The 23596-nt window shown below is 40.2% G+C and overlaps 1 protein-coding gene across 1 annotated transcript in view; it reads left to right on the top strand.

Moving 5' to 3' along the window:
• RTTN (rotatin) overlaps positions 1-21408 on the top strand; it is an 85619-nt gene extending 64211 nt beyond the window's left edge. The window contains exons 41-49 of the mRNA XM_033154818.1: positions 5952-6057; positions 7951-8048; positions 9187-9267; positions 9753-9879; positions 14114-14316; positions 16558-16825; positions 18052-18155; positions 19682-19751; positions 20886-21408. Coding sequence (XP_033010709.1) covers positions 5952-6057; positions 7951-8048; positions 9187-9267; positions 9753-9879; positions 14114-14316; positions 16558-16825; positions 18052-18155; positions 19682-19751; positions 20886-20968 — 1140 coding nt within the window. The 3' untranslated portion in view covers positions 20969-21408. The remainder of the gene's footprint in view (positions 1-5951; positions 6058-7950; positions 8049-9186; positions 9268-9752; positions 9880-14113; positions 14317-16557; positions 16826-18051; positions 18156-19681; positions 19752-20885) is intronic.
• The last annotated feature ends 2188 nt before the right edge of the window (positions 21409-23596 follow it).

Consider the following 23596-nt stretch of genomic DNA (forward strand, 5'->3'; position numbering starts at 1 on the left):
CATTCACGATCCTGCAGACGGTGGGCCTTAGGTTGCGGTGCGGTGCGGAGCAGGTGTGCACCGCTTCCCATTGGCTGCAAGAGCTTCCTGCAGCCAATGGGAAGCAGGCCAACGTCACGGAAGGCGGTCCCCGCTCTGCTCCGCATCGGTTTAGTGCGGCGCATGGGAGCCAACTAAGCAGGCGGTGGGGGGCCCTGAGCGGGCAGCGGGGGTCCATGGGCCGGTTAAATGACCCACATGGGCCGCTTAGCCCATGGGCCTTAGGTTGTCAACCCCTGTTCTTATGTATCATTCATATTTGCCATGGTGTCAGCATGTGTGGGGGAAGATAAAGCAAGTAGTAATTTGACTGGAAAAGTCGAAAATCTGAAAGGAAGGGAAGGTGATGCAGAAAAGAAGTGCCAGAAAGAGTTATGGGTGCTCTAAAAGAAAGGCAGAAGAAAAGTGTGATTAGGATTATGGGAGGAGGCAGAACTGGCTCCAGGTTTGAGGTAACCCTCTGGTGGGCCCATGCTTCTTTCTGTGGGCTTGCCTAGCTGAGGAAGTGTTTGAGGCACCATTGAGCAGCAGGGCCTAACTGTGCTTTTGCTATTGTTTTTTGTTTCCCAAAATGTCCACAGGAAGGCTCAGCCAAGAGCATTATGGGAAACTCAAAAGGCTGGCTTAGAACCAACCATATGGGGCTACTCTAGTGCTAGACCAGGGGGGTGGGAATTAAGGGGGTGGGGCTAGGGAAGGCATCTGCAATGCGCCCTACCAAGACATTGGGGTTATGGCAGCTGCTTGAGGTGCTGATGCCAGCTCTGACAAGAGGGATTGTTAAGAAAGGGAGAAATAAGAGGGGTTGGTGGCAGCCGTCTCTAGCATGAGAACAATGTTATTGGCTCTTTCCAGAGATGCATATCAGTTTCACTAAACTGATATTTCGACAGTGGAATTTGCTGCCAAGGAGTGTGGTCTCCTTCTTTGGAGGTCCTTAAGCAGAGGCTTGACAGCCATCTGTCAGGAATGCTTTGATGGTGTTTCCTGCTTAGCAGGGGGTTGGACTGGATGGCCCTTGTGGTTTCTTCTAGCTCTATGATTCTATGTTTCGGACCACATAATTCCTCTATTTTACACACTCTTGAGCACACTTCTCTTACTAAATATAAGTGAAAAAGAAGAACTGAATCCATAAATGTTTTTTCTATTCCAATTCTGACCTGCCCATATATTTGTGGTACATTTTAATATTATATTAAAACATGTGAATATTGAGTTCTTCATAAATTACAGTACTGTCCTATATTTACATAGAATAAATCCCACAATATTCAGTGGAGCACACCGCCAGTAAGTCTAGGTTTTCAGCCTAAGTCTGAATCAAGCCCCCAGAATATCTGCTAATGCTGGGGGTGTGGGGGGGACATTATTTGGCTTTCAATGTATGTTTACTTTCCAATTAAATGTAAGTTGAAATTCTCCTTTGTTATCCCACCCCTTTTTGCCCCTTTGAAATGAAATTTTGCTCTGAGACATGGCAGTGTGTTTGCATTAGCTTTAGTTCCCTTAACTGCAATATTCAAGTGGTCTCAAAATATTGAAGCCAGTGTCTTCTAAATTAGATTGCTTTATGGACTCAAGACTCTTGGCATCAAATACAGGATAATCCCATCCCATTTTAGCCACAGTGCTGTTAATGGTATTATAGCTGTCTATATGCACCCTTTTTTTCTTTTTCTTTGAGACCTTGGTAAAATATTCTCTTGCGTACTGCTGATCGATATCTTTGCAGAAACAATTCCTGAAGTATTTTACTTCTCTCTTTCCCTGTGTAAATTCTTTCTTATTAGATTTACTGCCATCAAAATTGTGCTCTTAAGCCATGGAATAGCAGTAAAATACTGAAGCACTTCATGCCTTGCTATTCTCAGCTCCCTTTTTTACCAAGTCAATTGCCTATAGTTCTGTTACCCAGCGGATTGGGCTCCTAACCCATTTCTTTTGAGCTTTTGATTATTGCAGTGAGTTCTTCTGTAGATGATGACTCTACTGAAATTATTACTTCTGCTCAAGTACAGGTCTGAAAAATCTACCAGACCTTTCCCGTCTAGGACCAAATAGAAGGCAGAAGATAAGCAGATCTTATTTAGGATGTTATATTCATCAACTGGCTAGGGCCTCAAGCCTGTTCCTCTTCCAATTTCTTTCCATTAATATGACCTGTTTCAGTTTAAATGAAACTAAAATAGCTTCCTTTTAAATGACCCATTCAGTGTTTGCTATCTTCAGTCTAACGATGATCCTAATTGTGTTGGAGGAGGAGATTATTTTAATGGGAATCAATGTTCTTGCAGCAGCAGGTCTGGATCCAGTGTATTTTATTGGGAATGCATCTTTTTATTTTCTGTAGGCATTACTTCCTATTTGCACTCTGCGAATTGAAATGTGCACATTAAATCATTAGTCTGTCCTCTCTGCATTCTTCCACTCTGCCGTGTTGCTTCCTCTCTCTGCTTGCATTTCTTAAGTGATAAAATAACGAAATAACTGCATATCCAGCAAAATGATTTTTTTAAAAAAAATATTTATTATATTTACATACATAAAACAAGAGATTTACCCCCTGTTATCCCCCTGTGCACCCCATGCCCCCAATTTGGCTCTGGAGGGTCAGGAGAAAACACCAGAATTGTTCCAACAACAAGCTGATATGCTTGTGCAGATAAAATGCTTGTGATAGTGCAGTAATTTCATCCATAGACTAGCAGGAGGAGGGTTTCAGAAGTTTCACTTAAGAATATATATATATATATATATATATATATATATATATATGCTGTATATTTGTTTTTTGTTCCCCCCACCCCCGTTATCCTGTGTCTGACTGTAACACAGTATGCATTGATGATAAGATAAAACAGAAAAGCAAATAAAAATAATTTTAAAAAGAGCACACACACACATATTCAAAAGTGAAACTCATGAAGTATTTATCACAGAAGGTAGCAAAGGAAAGCACAGATGAAAATAGGAACATGAGTGAAAAGAGCTTAAGAGAAAGAGAAAAGCCTGTGCTGGGCTCCCATGAAAATGTTAAACCATATAGGTGAACCCCATATGGGGACAAAGTGATTCTAATTCCTCTGTATGTGGATTAAAATTTACACAGGACTAACAATCCTGTTTTGTGGGCCAGGTTTGTGCAAATTCCCTCCCCTCCTTCCCACAACTTAAAAGAAAATAACAGGTTTATGGGGGGGGGGGGAATTGGCTGCATACATTTTACTAGACCTAAAATATGGCTTAGTGTTACGAGCCTTGGGCTTCTGCTTTCCCCACCCCCGGTGTGGACATAATTTAAAATCAGAGTTTTCAGTTTTGTCTTTCAGTGCCATTTAGTATGTTGTTTGAACTGGACAAACTGTAAGTAAAGGTAAAGAGACCCCTGAACATTAAGTCCAGTCGTGGACGACTCTGGGGTTGCAGTGCTCATCTCACTCTATAGGCTGAGGGAGCCGGCATTTGTCCGCAGACAGCTTCCGTTTACCTTCCCGCCGGAGCGGTACCTTCATGTGCTTTCGAACTGCTAGGTGGACAGAAGCTGGGACTGAACAACGGGAGCTCACCCTGTTGCAGGATTTGAACCGCCAACCTTCTGATCGGCAAGCCCTAGGCTCTGTGGTTTAGACCACGGCATCACCAGCGCCCCTTGTAGTTAATCAAATTGTAGTTAATCTTAAATGGTTCATTGAAACAAGCATGCTCATACAAAAGCAGCCCATACATATTTTTAAATAAGAATGCATAGAGACCAACCTACTTAAAAAGAAGTTCATTTCAGTTAACCACTGTTAGGATCAACCATAGTTTGTCTGGGTATTAACAACATAACAAGCCATGGTTAATCTAAAACAGAAAAAAAGTTTCCCAAGCTCCTACGGCACAGCTGCAAGGAGCAGGGAGTACATGAGCCTGAGGTTTGCTGCAAGGTGTTCTTGTAATGTTAAAAACAACATCTATTGTATAAAAACAATGCTATTTCAAAAAGCATCTCATTGTAAGAGACAGCAAGAGACAGGAGTAATAAAGGAACAATCAAGAGGCAACACTATATGCTGCTAAGTGCTGAGGTTGTGAGGACCACCCTTGCCTTCTTGTTTTGCCACAGAATTGCTTCCTTGGGCATCCTTTGTATCTTGCTGTTGGATGCTAGATGTTTCTAATGTGTCCCTGGAAAACTTGGGTTTCCCCCCTGCTATGTGATCGTGTAACTTAGAGCAGTGTTTTTCAACCTTTTTTGGGCAAAGGCACACTTGTTTCATGAAAAAAATCACGAGGCACACCACCATTAGAAAATGTTAAAAAAATTAACTCTGTGCCTATATTGACTATATATAAAGTAATTTTCCCACGGCACACTAGTGTGCCACGGAACAGTGGTTGAAAAACACTGACTTAGAGCAAGCATCACTAGTTCTTCAGCTTCTGTGCCTTGGAACTCACATCTGGTGTTAAAGTTCCTCTTAGTATCCAGTTGGCTAGAGAACTGTGGCTAACCTATCTGCTATGACAGGCATAGGCAAACTCGGCCCTCCAGATGTTTTGGGACTACAACTCCCATCACCCCTAGCTAACAGGACCCAGTGGTCAGGGGTGAAAGGAGTTGTAGTCCCAAAACATCTGGAGGGCTGAGTTTGCCTATGCCTGTGCTATGACATCTGATCAGATCAGCCAGACCTTCCCACAGCTGCACTCAGTGGCAGAGCAGGCAGAGATATCAGAGGTCAAAGGGGGGAATTTGAGGGTGGAATGAAAATATAGCCTACCTGGCTGGCAGGCTCTTTGACAGCTTGGTAATAACTCTGTCTCTGTGAAAGAAGTTTCCTGAAAAGGGCAGGTGACACTGTTGCAGCGGCTGGATTCACATGCTGCTTTTTAAAAAGGCATGTAATTTCAGAGAAAGCAGTTTGAGTAGCAAAATCAAAGCAGGCACTGATGTAAGAGCCCGGTATATTGAACAAAGGAAACCAAAGAGGGCCTGAGGTTCAGATCTAGAGAAGGGGAACAATAGTTTTAAATCATCTACGTTGAAGATTTGATAAGTGTCATGACAAAAAGATAACTCATCATCACCTTTCCACTGACTGGTTATCAGCAGGAATAAAAAGGATGGCCACTTAAAGTAGGAGGAACCTGTCAATCAAGTCTCTTTTGGTATTGGGTTAATTTGCAGAAGATGCCAAGGGGCAAACTAGATGCGGCAGTGTGTTAGGATGTTAATGAGCTCCTATAAAGAGAGAGGGTACTAAAGGGAAGAATGGGTACTGCAGCTATTTTCCCCAGACCATTTTTCTCTTGGTGCGGACTGTAAGATGGGGAGTATCCCTTGCCAAGAAGAGAAGCTGCTGTGGATACGTTCCAGGGGAGAAGTGTGGGGCAGGGAAGGATTCAGTGACACCCTCCTGCCTGGTCAATGGATTGGAAGAAGGCCATCAAATGGTGCCTGACAGATGCAAATAAAACGTTTTAAGCATGTTTCAAGTACAATATACAATGTGACACTAGTTACCGATGGTGAGCATTATGAAAAATTCAATATATTTTTAAAAACTTTTTTAAAAGCATTTTCAGAACGTTTTTTAATATGTGTGTAGATTCCACCTAAGGCATTTCTCTGGTTCTAATCTCTGGGAATCGAATATAGAGTCTGTTCTCAATGGTAGTATAGTTTCCCACTCCAAATGAGTGGGGTTTTTTTTGGGGGGGGGGGGTGTTCCTGTGCTGCCAAGTTTCATTGAGATTTAAATTTTATTATTTTGTACTGAATGCATTTTATGTGTGATGAAGGACAGTCTAGAAAACTGGTAAGTAAATATGTAAATGGAATTTGCAGACATTTAATGTGAAACTCCCTGCAGGATATGTTCCCTAAATTTTCTGTGTGGTAACCAATGTTGCTTTATTGGTAGAGCTATGAAGGAAAATCCGCTCAGGATGTGCTGAAGCGAGTTGCTGCCAGTGCTTTGCTTCCCCTTTTGGCTGTCAGTAAAAGTGCCCAGAAATGTGCTTTGGAAGGTGAGCTGCCTTGCTATAACACACACTGAGGTTGTCCTTACTGTGTAGGGAATGCAAAAACAGCCTTACACATCTTATTTAAAACAAGTGTTCCCATGTCTTCTTTTGGTGACATGCAAAACCAAGAAGTTCTGAATTAATGCATGTTAGTGTCTTGTGTTTCCGTATGTAAAAAGTCTGTCTAAAACGTATCCATATTTATAATTCTAAGTGTTCATTATCTTCTCCTAGCCCTGAATAACCTGTTTATAGACACACCATAGCCAAGCAGTGCATTTTGAATGCCCTTGAATCTATGAGAGCCTCAGAGCAAATCCCTTGTGGAGAACCTTGCATTTAGACAGTACAGTCTAGGTGGGAAAGCACAAGGTTTATGTTGGCATGTATTTTAGCACTCTGTTTACTTCAGAAGCTTGAAGAACCATTTTAAAGGTATCCCATGGCACCAATGTTAAGGTTCAGGCAGGAAGATCTAGTATTTATTGATGCCTGAGCCACCACAGAGGGTTGCCATTCCTCTTGCTTGCAAGTGAGCAAATAAGAACAAAATAATAGCAGTTATTGGTATTCCTTGTGGGTTGGTTCCAAACTTGTGCCTCCGAAGATAGACAGGTTCCTTCAGTTCACAGAGAGAACCAGGACCCAGCACAGCTCCCCAATGGAGGAAAGGGGGTGGTGGAAGATGGTTTTCACTGATCCCTGTACCACCTTCCCATGTCTTGGAGGGTCTCCGCACCTGTCAGGGGGGCTTTACAGGAGGCTGCAAGGAGGAATTGGTAAAAAAAAAAATTACACACTGCGACTGTCTCCTCACTCCACTGTGAATGAAATCCAACACTGAGTAGCATATCCGCTGATGATTAATGTTGTCATTTTTGTATGATAAATTTTGATAAGGAGAGCATGTTTAAGGAAAAGCCAGTGAAATGTTACATAGTGTCTCTAAAAAGAAAAATCAGACACAACAATAACATCCATATTTACAGAATCAAAGCAGTTTACTTAATAATCCCTTTCCAGATGTGTGGTAAAAAAACAACAACCCCAGAACTTGCATGTCAGGGCCAAAGATGTGAATGGTTTGAGCCTGAGTTGCATAGGTTCTCATCCTACTGTTGTGTCCTGGTCAGTTGAATCCATAGAAAAGAAATAATTGAACATTGAAGACACACTCTTTAAACTATCAGCCAATTGTAAAATAAGTGAGACATGTTAACTGCCTGTTGAAATCCTCACAAAGTAATAGGATTTATCCAGCAAGCTAGCCATACCTTTCTCTGAGATGCTATAAGATGTTAGGGGCTATAGCAAACAGTTTTCCACTGGACAGTCTACAGTTCCTGCTGGCCCCTGAGCATGCTCATTCCTCATTGGTCTAGTTTCCTTTTGTGGACTAGGGCGGGGCTCCCCATTTTTATTTGTGTGGATTTTCCAGAGTCCCTGAAGCTGAGGAAGCTGAAGATGATGATCAGGGTTCGGATTCCACTTCAGTTGGAGGTGCTAGTGCTGCTGGCAGTGAAATAATATATAATAATATAAAGCGCTTCCATCAATATATATTTTTTTAAAATTGTGACTCATTGGTTACTGATAGAATGTCTGATACTTCCACATTTTGTAAGTATAGTGGTACCTCGGGTTACAAACTTCATTCATTCCAGAGGTCTGTTCTTAACCCGAAACTGTTCTTAACCTGAGGCGCGCTTTTGCTAATGGGGCCTCTTGCTGCCTTGCTGCTGGCGTGCAATTTCCGTTCTCATCCTGGGGCAAAGTAGTACCCCGAGGTACTACTTCTGGGTTAGCGGAGTTTGTAACCCGAAGTGTTTGTAACCCGAGTAACCACTGTATTTGAGTGTAGGCAGGTTTGTTGATAGAGTGCATTGTTCATTACAGCCAACCTAATAGAAACCTGCTTGGAACAGATAAAGCACATTCATGCACAACTGAACCTAGACTCCTTGAGACCTGGAAAAGCAGTCCCAAGGAAAAAGGTAAGTAAAAAAATAATAATTGTAAAATTGATATTAAAAGTTTGGACTTTCTCCTACTGTTGTTGCAGAGCACAATCCAGTGCATGTCTACACACAAGTAAATCCCACTGTGGTAATTGGGGTTTACTCCTGAGTAAATGTGTTTGGGGCTTAAGAAAGATTGTGTGGTTAGTGTGTTGGTCTGGGATCAGAGAATCTTGAGTTCAAATCTACACTCGGCCATGAAGCTTATTTGAAGACTACATATCTTTAGGTTCCAAGAGAAAACATCCCTCTTCTCCCAGGCCTTTGGTTAATTAAACAATCTGTGGCCTTTTAAACTGGTGGGGGGAGTTACTGTTTTTGTTTGTTACTCTTATGTCTTTTCGTGCTTTTATATTGTAAACTGCCCCGTGATCCTTGGATGATGGGTGGTATAGAAATTTAATAAATAAAACAAATAAAATAGTGCCTTCGTACAATGAAGGTACTTTATTCAAGCTTCTGCCATTGTTTAAAGCCACCATTTTCATCTCAGTTTCCTTCATGTCCATTTTACTCAAAATTCTATTTTTGTTTTATCTTTTATCCTTTTCATTGTTTCTCCCTTTTAGCTCCCACCCCATGGCCACTTTCGTTAAACAACCTGTCTTCACTTTTTCTCCCCCACTCCACCCTGATTTCATGCAAATCCAAGATTGTGATGTGGCACTACAAATCCCCCAGTGTGGTCTGCATGATAACTTTCTTACATTTTTCTTACATTGAGCCCTTTTGAAAGTTGCTGTTTGTCTTTTCCCCTACCCAGTTTATAACCTTACTTTCGTTCCTTCCCATTGCGCTTTTGAGAGCAAACCCTTTTATTGCCATCCAGTGAATTTGCTGTGTTTGAAAACATAGCTTCCATTATGGATTCCATATTGTATCGCTCTTCCTCTATGTTCAGTAGAGCTGAAATGCTTCTTCTGCATTAGATGAGCTTATTGAAATTCAATAATCTTTTCCACAGACAGTTAGAATGCCAGCAACTTAGAAAGCAAGGTGATCAGGTGTGGTAAAATAAGTCCAGAAGCAAAAGGTGCTATATATGTCATATAAAGTAGTTTCTGGTTAGATATTGATGCTAAATCACTTTCTTTATTTCTTTTTGTTCTACTAGGATGATAATAACCTCAGCAAAGAAATAAAGCTTGTCATGCAGCTTCTAAGAAATTGCTTCTTTCGAAATGAATGCTGCAAAGTAAGAGACGTGGGGGCACATGCAACATTCAGCTGAAAATGTTGGTGGAGGCACCTCTTCCAAGCGCTAGCGGGGAACAGAGTTTTTGACAGAAGCTTCTGGAACAATCCTCCTCCTGTCTTTACATCCAGGGGATTCCATTTTCTGGAATTTCAACAAATTCCAAGATATATGGTGGTGGTGGGGGGTGATGCTCTTTACTGAAAGTAAGTTGCAGTGTGGGCCTTCCCTCCCCCAATAAATCTGAACTTACGCTTTCTGTTGTGTTTGAGTGTAGTAAGCTCAAAATGGCCTCTACACTGCGCTTGGTCAAATATGCAGTCACCGAGTTTCGCAGTCACAAGATGAAGCAATATTGTATGCCTTTAAGTACCATATCCCACTGCTTCTATTCATTAGTTGTGAGGATTTTAACTTTTACTCACAATTCCTCTTATGAAAGTAGCTTTTCAGTATTACACTGTCCTCTTGTCTCTGTCCGACAGGCAGCAGCCCTTGGAACTCACCTTATCTCTGTTTTGCACGCTCTGTGGCCGTGGCTTTTAATGGATGACTCACTGATGCAAACAGCTCTGCATTTGCTCTGTGTCTACACGGCAAACTATCCTTTAGGTGGGTGACAAGTCAGACTTTTGTTTACTTGTTTATTTGTATATAAATATGTGTCCCGCCTTTCTGGTGCCTGTAACCTATGCAGGGCAGCTTATGACACTTCAAAATAAAAACCAAAAATGCCACAGAGGCAAGAGCTACAGATAAAACATCACAGTTAAACGAAACCTCATGTCCTCTGCAAGGAAAAGCCTGCTGGAATAAAAATGTCTTCCTCAGCATGTAAAAGACAGAGATGGGAACCCCCAGACCTCCCAGGGCAAAGGGCACATGTTGTTGGTGTGGTCACCGGGTATATTTCGTACTAGAACAGTCGCCAGAAAATATTGATCCAAACAAAAGCTGGGGGGGGGGGGAATTACATACGTAACTACAGTTAACATTTGTTTTGTGCATTATCCTTTACTTTCCCTGTGCTATGCAAGTGAAAGTCCTCTTCAAATTCCCCGCTAAACATGACTGGAAAACTTATATAACATGCACGCCTACTTCCTTAAAGGAATAGGTAGATATTGTAGAGCGGAATCAACTAACCCTGTGTGCTAACAGAAGCCAGTGCAAAGTCCCGCTAGTGCAACAGGCCCTCCCCTTCTCCCCACCCCCCACCACTTTGGAGGGCTGGGAGAACCCCACAGTAGCGTACAGGGAGATTGTTTCATCAACTAACTTTAGCTCAGAGTAGACCCATTGAAATTTATGGACCAAATGAACATTAATTTCAGTAGGTCTACCGTGTTTCTCCTAAAATAAGACACCGTCTTATATTTTTTTTCGCTCAACAAAACACAGTATGGCTTATTTTCAGGGGATGTCTTATTTTAACCGTGTCGCATCGGTACGCTGCATAGCCACGCCTCTCCAGGCTGTTTTAATGGGGGGTACCACGTCACTATGGCTTATTTTCGGGGTATGGCTTATTTTTGGGGAACGGCTTATATTTCGCAAATGCATAGAAATCCTGCTATGGCTTATTTTATGGCTATGTCTTATTTTAGGAGAAACAGGGTACTACTGTGTGTAAAAGTTAGTTGAATATGGCCCTGTGTTTGTATATAATATGGCTACCCTTTTATATCATTTATTATTTCTTTCTCCCCACTTTCTCCTCTCATAGCAGGTTTTTTTAAAAGGAATAAGCACAAAATAGTAATATAAGCACAGTGTGTCTACACAGCACCCATAGGTACATTCTGTTAAACAACCAGCAATACCTGTCAATCAGCAATACCTTTGATAAGACTTTTTGAGATGTGCAGTGACTGAACCTGTATGGATAGCCAAATAATTTTTGCTAAATTAGATACCTACATCTAGCATGGCTAGGTTTTACATTACAGGAAATAAGAGTACCCTGAGTAGGCGTCTGCATAGCTTCAGAATAGGAGGAAACCCAGGCTATGAAAGTTTCAGATATCTATTGTTTGAGAAGGACAGTGAACTTCATTGCATATAGCAGCGTTGACTTTCTGACGTGGGTGATGAGTTCATCTGCTCAGTGAATCTGCAGTACGTGAATACACAAGGAACTCTTATCTCCTGTGGTTCAGTTTTCTACACTAACCTATAATTAGTACCTATGAGGTTAATGCTTATATTTCTATTTGCGACAACATTTCTATGAGTATATCTAAATTGAAAGCGTGATTGGGAAGAGTGGAAAATTTGATTCTGATCTGTTGTCATAGAAGGTGAATGCATTTATGTTTAAAAACAGCCTTGCCATTTATATATTAAATAAACCATGCTATCATAACAATTCAGCAACATACAAAATACAGTTACATCAATTGAAATCTTAAGACACACAATCTTCCATTTCTGTTGTGAATAGATTCTGAAGACTGGTTTCCATGCACATCATTACAGAAGTAACTTTAATTTCCTGGTAGTCTTATAAAACATTAAGTCAGTTTAAATTATCTATTTAGACATTGCTATGAAGAGCTGTGCATGTCCAAGGTTCTGCATGCCTGAGGTGGGCTTTAGACTTATGTTCTCAAACAACAGCCTTCAGTTTTTCAAACTAAACTGAGAGGACATTCAAACACAGACTGTAATGCATCAGAGCATATTCAAAGAAAATAATTCAATTCAACTGGGCAGGCCATTACCTTAAGCATGCTTGCAATAGCATATAGGGTCATAGCCATGGCTAGGAGCCCATGTCTGCAAACCAATTTTTATTCATACATTAAGCCAAATTACGTTCCTCAAAGCATATTCTGGGACCTTTCCTGTGCAAAAGTGCACCAGTGTAAAACTATTACTACTAGAGATGTCTCTGAATTTTATAACTCCTTGGCAACTCAAAATGCTCACTTCAAGTATGAGATGAGTATTGTGACCCTCCGGTTCTTCTCTGGCTTGGATTTTAATCTGATTCAGAAAAGAACTTCGCTCCAGCTCTATCTTACCCATCTATAAATTCCCAACTACCCACCAGTTTACTGGTTGTGGGAAGGAGAGATCTGTTCTCTGTGTGTTGTCTTCCCCCTTACACCCTTCCAGGGCTTGATACTGCTGTGGTAGGAAGCCAAGCATCAGGAGCAATTAGGAAATGTAGTTTTCTCAGTTCTCCTGAAATCCAGAGGTACACCAGGGGTCAATTTGGCTGGGAATAACTTGAGAGGCTTTCAGGTTTCAAGGAAGGGGATGCAGAAACTGCTATGCTTATTCTAAACTTGATTTGAGGAGTACTGTGGGGGCAGTTACCAGTTAAAAAGAGAATCTCTTACAAAGCACAGAAGGACCCTTGTGTGGGCAGGAAACCACTAATAGTGAGTTTCAGCATCCTAAATTGTTTGGGTTATAATTAAACAATGTTCATGCTCAAACAGTGCAAAAATTAAGTGGGTGTGATCTCTTTAAGAAGTCTTATTATGTTTTCAATTTATTTGTTGCCTCTCACTGAAGCCTCAAGTGGCTCATCTTTGCAGCTCTTTATTTAACATGCTTTACGTGATTAGATTTCCAAGATTTGACGCTGGAAAATTATTAATGTCTTTATGTCAAGAGTTTTATGATGATAAATTATATTTGCCACTAATAAAATTTGTAGATTGCATTAATATATGCTTTATCCAAAATGCACTTAAGATTGGATTGCGCAACTTTCCACCTAGTCCAAATTCTGTTTTCGGCAGAGGTGTCTCAGGAGTACTCACAAACGGCATGAAGACATCACCCACCCACCCACCCCAGTTTGTCCCCAGCACCTGACAACTGCCTCGGGACATTGAGAACATTTAGCTGCCCCATCTAACAGCATCTGGGATATCCATTCTCTAATGTCTAATCCCATTACTACATATTCTGGCAGTAAATTGTATAATTATACAATTGTAAAAGCACCCGTTCTCCACCTCAAGTGCTACTTTTGAAAATCAGGATTTGCTCCCTCTAATACCAAACTTGGGGATGAGTGCCAAAAGGACTTGGGGCCACTGAAACAGGAAAAGGGAAATATCAAAGTGCTGAGGGGAACCCTGCAGGTGGGGGAAGAAATCTTAAGAGGACAAAGTAGCCTGATGAGGACTGATCATGTTTTGTAGCCACAGATTATTGGGAAGAGTGATTTAGGAAACAGTGGGGATGTGATGGAATGCCCTGCTTGCAGGAAGCAGCTGGCTGGATCCCTTGAAACAGGAGGCAAGGACAAACAGCAATGTTGTGGTGAAGGACCATCTTGTAAAAACTGAATACGATTTGTTCTCGGAATTCTGTTAAACCCACATACACATCTAGACATTTTAAATACAGTATTATCGGTCCATGCACTGTCTGAATTCTTCTAACCTGAAGAAAGTAAATAGAAGCAAACGTGATAGAAACATTGCACAATCACCAGTATTATTCATGAAAACTAAATATCCTATTTGTAATTCTGTATTGTATGCAAGTGTATCTAGATATGTACATGCACAAACCGTTTCTGGTTATTTTAACTGACCCAAATTTAATGTACTTCCTATTGAGAAGAGGCTTGAAGCATAAATTTTCTTCTCTGATCAACTTACAGTAATCTTAGTAGAAAGCTGTCAAAAAAGGCTGTATAAATACTTTAATGGTTCATTCATAGGTCTTGGTATGTTGTTTTGAAAATACCTATTTCATAAATCATAATGAAATTTATATATTTACATTTTTATACAAAAAGGATACATGTATTTATGGAAACTATGTATGTGTATGTTTTTCCTGATGGTTAAATGCAACTGTGGTTCCATCTTTGAAGGTTGTGGTTCTCTGTGTTTGGCAAGCAGTGGATTGTCTCCTCTTCAAACAGCCCAACGAACAGCAGCTGGAAACTCCCTAATGCATAGCATTGTGAAGTTGGCTGCCCAAACCCCAGCCGAGAACAGCACAATCCAGCACATGACCTTTAATCTTCTGGCTAACGCTGTTGTATCTCATGACTGCAAGGGTGTTCTTCAGAAGGTATGCATACATTTTATTTCTAAACTTCACAAAGAGGTTTAGGTCTTGCACAAAACCAAGTGAAGATGTTAAGACACTTATGTGGTCCGAACCAAGCAAAAAATTGTGAACAGAAGAATGAAGCTTAGGCTGATGAATTGGAGGATCAGTTATGGGAAAAGGCATAGCAAACATAGGCTTGGTTCATACATCACATTAAACCATAGTTTGTTTATTTCAAACTATGGCTTAAAGTGAATAAGCAGTATGTTAGTGCACACTCCTCAAAAGCCCACATATAGGAATCGTAAGATGGTAATGTTATCATCAACAGCAACGAAAAGTTTTGAAAAAAAGCTGTCTTCTATTATTCATCCATGTAATTTTATTGTTGCTTATGACAATTTGCAAACAACAACTATACATTATTTTTCTTTGCCACAGGACATCATTTATTTGTTTTTTAAAAAGAAAAGAATAGTATAGGCATAATTTAGTTACTGATTTTGCATGTAAGCCTAATTTAGAGACTATGGTCAGTGTAGATCCATTGAAATTAATGGATTGAAATTAATGGACCGTTATCCTGGAAGATCTTGCTATAGGATTGCTCCCTCATTGCTCTATCGTGCACGGTGTTCTAGCAGCTGTTTCTACTGCTTTACCCTACTCAACAGTTTTCTATGTTGCACATCGTAAAGTAAAATAATTAGGATAATATTTGCATACAGCTCCAGTACATTTAGACACTAATTATATGCACTGTCAATATACTTTGTCATGTGTCAACATTGCTTTTTGTGGAAAGGTGGGCCTCAATCCCCTGATCTTCATTTACATTCTTTGCTGGTTTAAAAAAAAATGTCAGTATTGTTACCTCGAAAATGAAAAGCATGGGATGTGCCTTTTTCCAGAAATGATTGGCTTGCTTTGATGCAATAATTCTTTTTTGAATAATACAGTAATTTCCTGCTTATGCTTGATGAACACTGTCGGAAACTATAAAACACTTAATCATTAGGACAATTCCCTCCTCTGTGAGCTCATGATTTTTACTGCTTCTTAGAGCAAGACAATGAGTGGAACAAGGAAATACAGTCTCTATTCCTTTTGCCCATCAAGCAGAGCAGAAATGGGAATTGATTGTGTCCTTCCTTCTGGTCTCGATAAGTTGGTTGGCATAGTACAGCCTCCCACACTTAAAACTACTTTTGACTTTGTTATTAGTATTATTGCTTGATTTCTATACCAAAAATTCAGTTTACAGAATGTCAAATGAAATGCAACAGAATAAATTAAAGAAGCAGAAATACAAAAATGGGCCGGTTGATCAGAAAGTTATTTAAAAAATGATTCATATGAAAGCTTGCTGAAGTCTTAAATTGGAGGAAGAGAGTAACCAAGTCTTAAATTGGAGAAAGAGAGGGAACCTGCCCCGTTGTATATCATGGGGGTGCCTGTTTGGAGAGAGTCTCCTCCTTTAAATTCTTGGGAGTTTACCTTAGTGAGGACCTCACTTGGAAAATCAACATAACTCAGGTGGTCAGAAAGGCCAAACAGAGAAGTATAATCAGCCATACCAACAGGCTGTTGGGCTGTTGAATGGAAAATAACATAGCGAAATTGACTTGTGAGGTGGTGTGTTGTTCAATAAGAGATTGAGTGTTTGGGGGGGGGAGGCTCATTTAATTTCATTGTACACAGGTTGTACAATGACAATAAAGGTATATTATTATTATTATTATTATTATTATTAATCACCTGTGTAATGACACTTGTCTGCCATGAGGGTTGAGTGGAGCTCAGTATTTACACATCTGATGGCAATAATGTTTTTAGATTACAATGCATAAACTGGATTGACTGAACAGTGTAGGAAGAGGAGGATTTTATTTATTTATTTTTACTGGCTGCATTATTAATATCTGTTATGAAAACAGTATTCTAGTTTCAGGCTAGTGTTGAATTTTTCATAGTTTCAGGAAGTTTTGGCAAATGGCGCGTTCATTCTGTTCTGTTTTGTGTAGGCTGAGGTCATTCACTGAAGTGATGGTCAGGCTGAAGCAATAGACAAAAATATGCTACAGTTTGAAGGGTCACTTGGGAGGAAGAGAGCTAATTTATCAAAACTGCAGAACAGTGTTTCTAGATCAAAGGTTCTGGAGAAATAGCTTATTTGAGGGAGGAAATGTGTTTCACAGAAGAACTGTGAAATGGTGTTCTTCAATAATGTGGTATGCTTTTGCCTCCGTCATATTCCAGAGTAACTTTCTACAGAACTTTTTGTCGCTGTCATTGCCAAAAGGAGGAAACAAAAGCCTTGGTCCACTGGCTGTTGCTTGGCTGAAACTCCTCTTGAATTTATCATTTGGAGAAGATGGGCAGCAAATGATTGTGAAGCTGAATGGTAGCTTAGATCAGCTTATAGAGATGGCCAAGTACAAACACCGAAGTCATTCATATATGATCCTTCTGATTCTGCACAACATCTGCTTTAACCCAGTCAACAAATCCAAGATACTGGCTAATGGTAGGTACTGATTGTTTAAAGTGTTGCCATGATACAGCTATGATACAGTCATGTGGCCGGCATGACAAAGCTGCTTCTGGCAAACCAGAGCAGCACATGGAAACGCCGTTTACCTTCCTGCCAGAGCGATACCTATTTATCTACTTGCACTTTGACGTGCTTTCCAACTGCTAGGTGGGCAGGAGCTGGGACCGAGCAACGGGAGCTTACCCCGTCGCAGGGATTCGAACCACCAATCATCTGATCAGCAAGCCCTAGGCTCTGTGGTTTAACCCACAGCGCCACCTGCGTCCCGATCTGTCATAGATAGTCACTTTGAATTGTGCCTAGATAGGGGTTAGCATTTTAATAGAAAAAGCATTCTTACATCACTGCAAATTAGGCCCCAGCTATTTCATCCCTTTAAATGGATCCATAAGAAACATGCACATATTTTGTGATCATATGGTGTGTGTGTGCATGTGTGTACACACATATAGTGGATGCAATGTAATGAAACATAATTTTTATATGTTGCAAGGTTTCTCGTGAGGGGAGGGGGCAACAGAGGAAGCTATGCTACTTTCTAACAGAACTTTTAACAGTTTCTATCTACAATTACCTTCATACTTGGAAACCTTTCTTAGGCAATCATTATTCAGCTCCATAATCTGCTTTAAATATAATTGAACAGAATCCTAATATTCTGAACATGTTGATAATGGAATTCCAAGTGTGCATGTACGTTTTGAAGACAGAAAAGCATGTGTAAGAAGCAGCAGAATAATGGGTTTTTCCCAGTGCAGGTGGGTTAAGATTGTCAGTGTCTTAATTCCTACCCTCTTGGCTTTTACTAAATAATATAATATTATTATTATTTATTTAACAGAATTTATATGCTGCTTGATTGTAATAAAAGCAGTGGTGTAGCCATCTCTTTCCTATAACCTTTGGGTCTCCTAGTTAATTAGAATGTCTGCTTTGTAATTAAGATACCTACAGTTTTTTGGTTTACATGAAATTTAATTCAGATTTATTTTTACAAAGAACACTTTCTAATGGCAGAAGTCAGGAGTGTTTAGTTGAAAATAAATTATTCTGATGATATAAACCTACTGTACGTACAGTTGTAGTATTTACCAGAAGAAAAGAAGACAAATTATCCAGGGGAATGAACTGGAGAAGCTGAAACGATGATATAATGTCCTTTTGTTAGGTGCATGTGTGGTCCTTTGTCTTCCTTGTAGATAAAGCCATTGCACTGCTATCTGACTGTCTAGAAAGTGATAATCCTGTAGCTCGAAGAATAGGAGCATCTGCACTTTGGGCTTTGCTTCACAATTATCAGAAGGTTAGTGTTTTAGTTTTTTTTTTAAAAAAGACTGGATGTCTCTCTTTTGACATGTATTCACCAAAACACTGTAGCTTTTTCTTAGGTTTTACATTATATATCTTACCTTTTCATTAGCATGGTCAATAAGACTGTACATCATTTTTAAAAATGCAAGCTTGCAGCAAAATTGGCAGGTCTTTATTCATTTAATACATGATATTTAGCACCCCCAAGTCAATGACTCCTTTTGATTGCAAATCAACATGCTGCTATAATGAGAGATGCCACAGTTGGAGAAATTCTTCATTTCTGTGTTTTGCATAAAAGCACAGGATGTAATCTTGACAATTGTTAAATTCCTTATTCCCGTGAAATAACAAGTCTTACATTGGGATTCTTTCCATTCAGCCTGTATCCCACTTCCTCCTTTTATTCTACTGCCATACTTACAATTTTTCCCCAAGGGTGCTTACCTTCTGCCTACCAGTTAGCTTCCCAGTGTTTACCTTGCCCTGCCAGTATAGTAGAACTAGTGGGTGGGATGCTTTAATCCCAGCCATACTGAAAACTGCCTTCTCACAGAAACTGGTCCTAGGGCCATTTTGTTTCTGACAACTTCTTCCTGAGAAGTTGGAGTGTTTGTGAGTATTCCTTGGCATCATGCATCTTAAGCCATTGGCCCAGGTTTAAGAAATTCCAAGTCAGTGATATCTAAGAAAGCATCCACTGCATGGCAGCTAATAAGGTTAAGACCACCATTTCAAACTCTCTAAAGCTTCATGAAGTTTGATCGATGCAGAAGTGTAGAGCACTTTAATAATTTCTTCAGCTCTGTGGTTGTGTTACACCCCCACCTGTTAAGCACCTCATAATCCTTAAGAACTAAGTACTGTAATTACCTGTTTTCAGAACCCTGTTCTGGGTTCCGTTTTCCTGTTTATGCCGGAGTGTGAAAAAACATTTCTGTTCTGCACCCAATTACACTTAATGGAACTCCTAATGCTATTAATAAGGAAATGGTGTCTGTTTCTGAAAGCACGTATTCTTCCTCCACTTTCAGCCTCTGCATGCAAGCTGCGAGGTACATAATGCATCAAATTATCACTGATAAATGGCAGCATAATGCATCTTTTTGTAGGTTATGTGATGCATGGCTTTAAAATACGTTCCTTATTGCCATGTAACAGACAGCCCTATGCTCATTCCAGCACCATTGCATCCAGCAAGAAGTTGGCAAGTGTGTCACACAGCATCTTAATATTCAAAGAGGAACTTTCTGTTATGCTGAGCTTTGCAAACAGCCATGTTCAGGGAGATTGTGGCTCCTTTTATTGGCTGTATTTCATTGAACTCTGGTCCCCCCCCCTCTGCCCTACAGCGCTATGCACAATGGTGTGCTCACATGTTGCATTCTTAAGTTTCTGAATGTCATAGCTTTGTGGCCTGCTGCCAATAAATGACTGCCAAGGAGAAGGAATGATCTTAAGAGCATCGGCACGGGGGAGTTAATACAGTCATTGGATTATTCTTTCTTTGTGCTACAGGCAAAAGTGACTTTGAAGAACCCATCAATAAAAAGAAGAATAGACGACGCCTTCCTTTCAGTCAAGAAAAGTACGTTTTTAACGGAGAAAATTTGGTTTTCCATCTCAAAAGGAGTAGCAGCTGATGTGGGGATTGTTTTGCAAACAGCTCATCACTATTCAGTGTGGACCACAGAAACAAACACATAGTATGCAGTACTATTGTAAATGAATCCCACTGAGTTCAATGGAGCTTGCTCCAAAAGGAAGTGCGCACAGGTTTGCAGCAATGTCAACAAACTTCCTGAAGCTTTGTGTTGTTTGGACTGTACTTTTGACATTCATAATGTGCCTTAAAAGAAAAAAGAAAAACCTTTTTACGTGAACTAGCTTAGATTAGTGTGTTAGTACTGAATATTAGATATATCTGTATACTTGCTGTAGCTTTCCCCCATTGCATATTGCCTAAAATCTTAGAGAAAAGGCACAGTCAGAATTAGCCTTTTAGATAGAATCTTGCATGTCATGACCATATTAAGTTTAATTCTGAGAAAGACCCAGACTGGGTTAGACCCTTACTAAGCTTCCCGTAGTGGATATGGAAGCCTGCTCTGTAGGGTTGGGTTGCCCACGGGAGAAGCATGAGAGGTAATGCTTGAGTCCCCTTGTACTCCAGTGGGAGCCTCCACTAGACCAAAGTTCCTTCCATAAACATTTTCACAGAGCCTGCTTGAGTTTGATCAAGGGGGCCAGTATGTTCTCAAATGTGATTTCCAGCATTAGTTATATAAAATCATCGTTGGGCGATTTGGGGAAGAGTTTAGCTTGGTACTAGAACATATGTTTTGTGTGGGAAAGGTGCCAGGTTTGGTCTCTGGCATCAGGCAAGGTTGGTAAACACTCACTTTCTGAAACCCCGGAAAGTTGCTGCTAGTTTGTGTAGGCCAGGGTTGGGAACCCCCAGCCTATCTAATCAGTGTAGACCTACCTCAATGAGCCAGATAATTCAGTGATCTGGCATGTGCTGCTATAAACCAATTATGGCAGTATGCTTTCTGAAACCAAAGGCTTAATAGAACTTCTGCCCTGATTGTTGCTTTAAAAAAATAAATACGAAAGGTTAGAAGGACCTGCCTTTTTATTGTTACCTTTAATTATCAGATAGATAAATTGCAAATTCCTGATGTGATGTGTGTGGTTCTCTCCCCCCCCCTCTTTTTTTAAGCTCTTCAGCAACAACAAGAAAACCAGCAAGATGCCTATCACTTCAAATGCCTGGAAGCCCTTGTGCAGCTTCTCAGTAGCTAACCAATGCCAAGCAGTGTTGCAGAGCTGGTTCCCTCCCCTTTTGAAGGACACCAGAACCCAAATGGAATCTTAAATCCACTGAGTGGAAGAAATCTACCACTAAAGAATTATGTTAATTCTTTGTACTGAGGATCCTGTGCCACAGAGACTCCACAAAATGTGTTTGTCTGTGGCAACCCTGTTCCAGTGCCTTAAGAGGCAAAGGAAAGGAATATAAAGCATGGATTTTTAACAATGTACATTATATTTTTCTTTTTGATATATTTTACACACACTTTTTGCAGTGTCTTACACATGTTTGCTTTTTAAAGACACGCTGCTCTTCAGCTGAAGTGTATTAATCATATATAAGGAGGCATAGCACTTATAATATAAATGATGTAAAACATTTTTTCCCACAATGTCTGAACTTGTATAAATAAAGATGTCACCAAAATGTTGATTGGCACTATCACTTGTAGTGAGAAAAGGAGGGCTGCCTCTTGGCTGCTACTGTACAGTGATTCAGCCTAGATATAGAAGGAAATGTACTCAGGCTGTGTTACCTCTCCCTCACGAAGCAGATGCTGAAAAGCTACTGAGATCAGTGCTAGCCAAAGGCTTTCAGAAAAGTTTGGGCTGCAAAATGCTAACATCATGTCTTGTTCCACCATAGATCCATTTAAATTCATTTCAGATAAGGTAAACCGGAGGGGGGGGGGAGAGAAGAGAGAATTAAAAGGATGAAGTGATTCCCCTATGAAGCAATGTTGCAGTGTTTGAGACTTTTTAGTTTAGAGAAATGTTGATCAAGAGGCAGCATGATAGAAGTGGCATAGAATAAGTTTTTTCTCATAGTGCTAGAACTTGTGGACAAACTAGATAAATTCATGGAGGAGAGGGCTATCAATGGTTACTAGCTGTGATGGCTGTGCTTTGCCACCACAGTTGGAGACAGTGATGCTTCTGAATACCAGTTGCTGGAAACCACGGGAGGGGAGAATATGCTTGAATCCTGCCTGTGGGATTTCTCACATACCAGGCCCTCCCCACGTGTATACCAAACAGTGTTGGAACCTTTTAACGAAGCATCCTGATTGTCCACAGCAAAAACTAGCATTTTGAGGTGATAGAACATGCAATGAGACGACAAGCCAGAGTTGTGTGTGCTCTGATATGCAGCTCATGATGAATAAATGAAAAAGAACAGGCAGAATAAGTACATGGGCAGCATTCATATAGGACTGGCTAGTTATGTTTTTAATACAATATTTCCTTTGTAAACAGTCCTGTACTAGCTCACCTTTTGGCAAAATTGAGTCACTGTACCAAGGGAGCATAAAACTCATCTTCCTTCATGCTCTCATTTAGGTTTTAAAGAGGTTTATGAAGGTCTCATTTTTAACATAAATTATATTATAAATCTCCATATTCTAAAAAAATGAAGTGCAGCCTCCCTTTATTATGTTCCAAATGGCTTGAGTACAAAGTGTTGATGACTAAGAATCCTTTCAGTAGTATTAAGTATTGTGTGCCTGTCTTGGATCTGTCCAGAGCAGGTTTTGAATCACTGGTGTCCATAGCAACAATGCCACATAATAGTTAGTTAGCTTTCCTTTGATTCTCCAGCAGAGCAGTTCTGTCTCAGATGTTCACCATCCCTATGTTCTGACAAAACAAACATCAACTGCAAATCCATATGCTACTTTCATGGCTTTGTTTGTATTATTTTTTAGTTTGCATGCCAAATAACTAGGAACCATAAATGTTACCTCTTTATCCCCTCCTCCCACTCCAGCTTCCACTTCTTTCACCATCCTTCTCATACGGTGAGGTAAGTGGAAACTAATAAAATAGAGTGTTAAATGAGAAGAAAGGTCTTGGAGGGATATTGTTAAATGTCTTTTGAGGGAGCTGAAAAATGTGTTGGACCTAGATCTAGATTTTTGTCACATCGGATTGTTAAAAGTACTTCTAGAAAAGTGTACTTGAGGAAATGTGAAGCACTATGGAAGAAACCTGAGAAAATCACTGCAAGAGTGATACTTCTCAAAAGGTAACAGGTTTAAAAATGGAGGGAAATGTCTCTGTCATCTGTGTGTTTAGGAGCTGTTTAGATTTCATTGTACTGTACAATGACAATAAAGAAATCTTATTTATATTTTAAATTCTTACCCTATGGCTCTAAATAAATGAGAGTTGGTTGACCTCCCCCAACTAATTTTGGATTGGTACAGAAATTGAAAGCACTTTTGAGATTTTCAACGAGTTTTAGGAACTGAAATAAAGCTTACTCCAAAATCAATTCTAATTTGTTAAAATATTATGGTTATGCCCTTTCCAAGTATCCCATATATTAGGTGTGAGGAACCTTTCACCCTCCAGATGTTGCTGATCTACAACTTCTGACAGCCCAAGCAAGCATGGTCTACGTACAGGGCCGGGTTCAGAGAATACTGCCAACTGAATCTGGAAAGGCCGAGACTGTTTTGAACTGATGCCTAGATGCAATGGAAGAGCACCATCATACTGAGACTGATAAGAAGGCGATGAGCTTTTCCTAGCTCTGGGAGTTGTCATTGATTCTCCAAGGGTTTGCACTCCCTCTGAAGAAACAGGTACATACGTACTCCTCCATCCATCTTTGTC

Source organism: Lacerta agilis, chromosome 7 (assembly GCF_009819535.1).
Source record: "Lacerta agilis isolate rLacAgi1 chromosome 7, rLacAgi1.pri, whole genome shotgun sequence".
NCBI lineage: Eukaryota > Metazoa > Chordata > Lepidosauria > Squamata > Lacertidae > Lacerta > Lacerta agilis.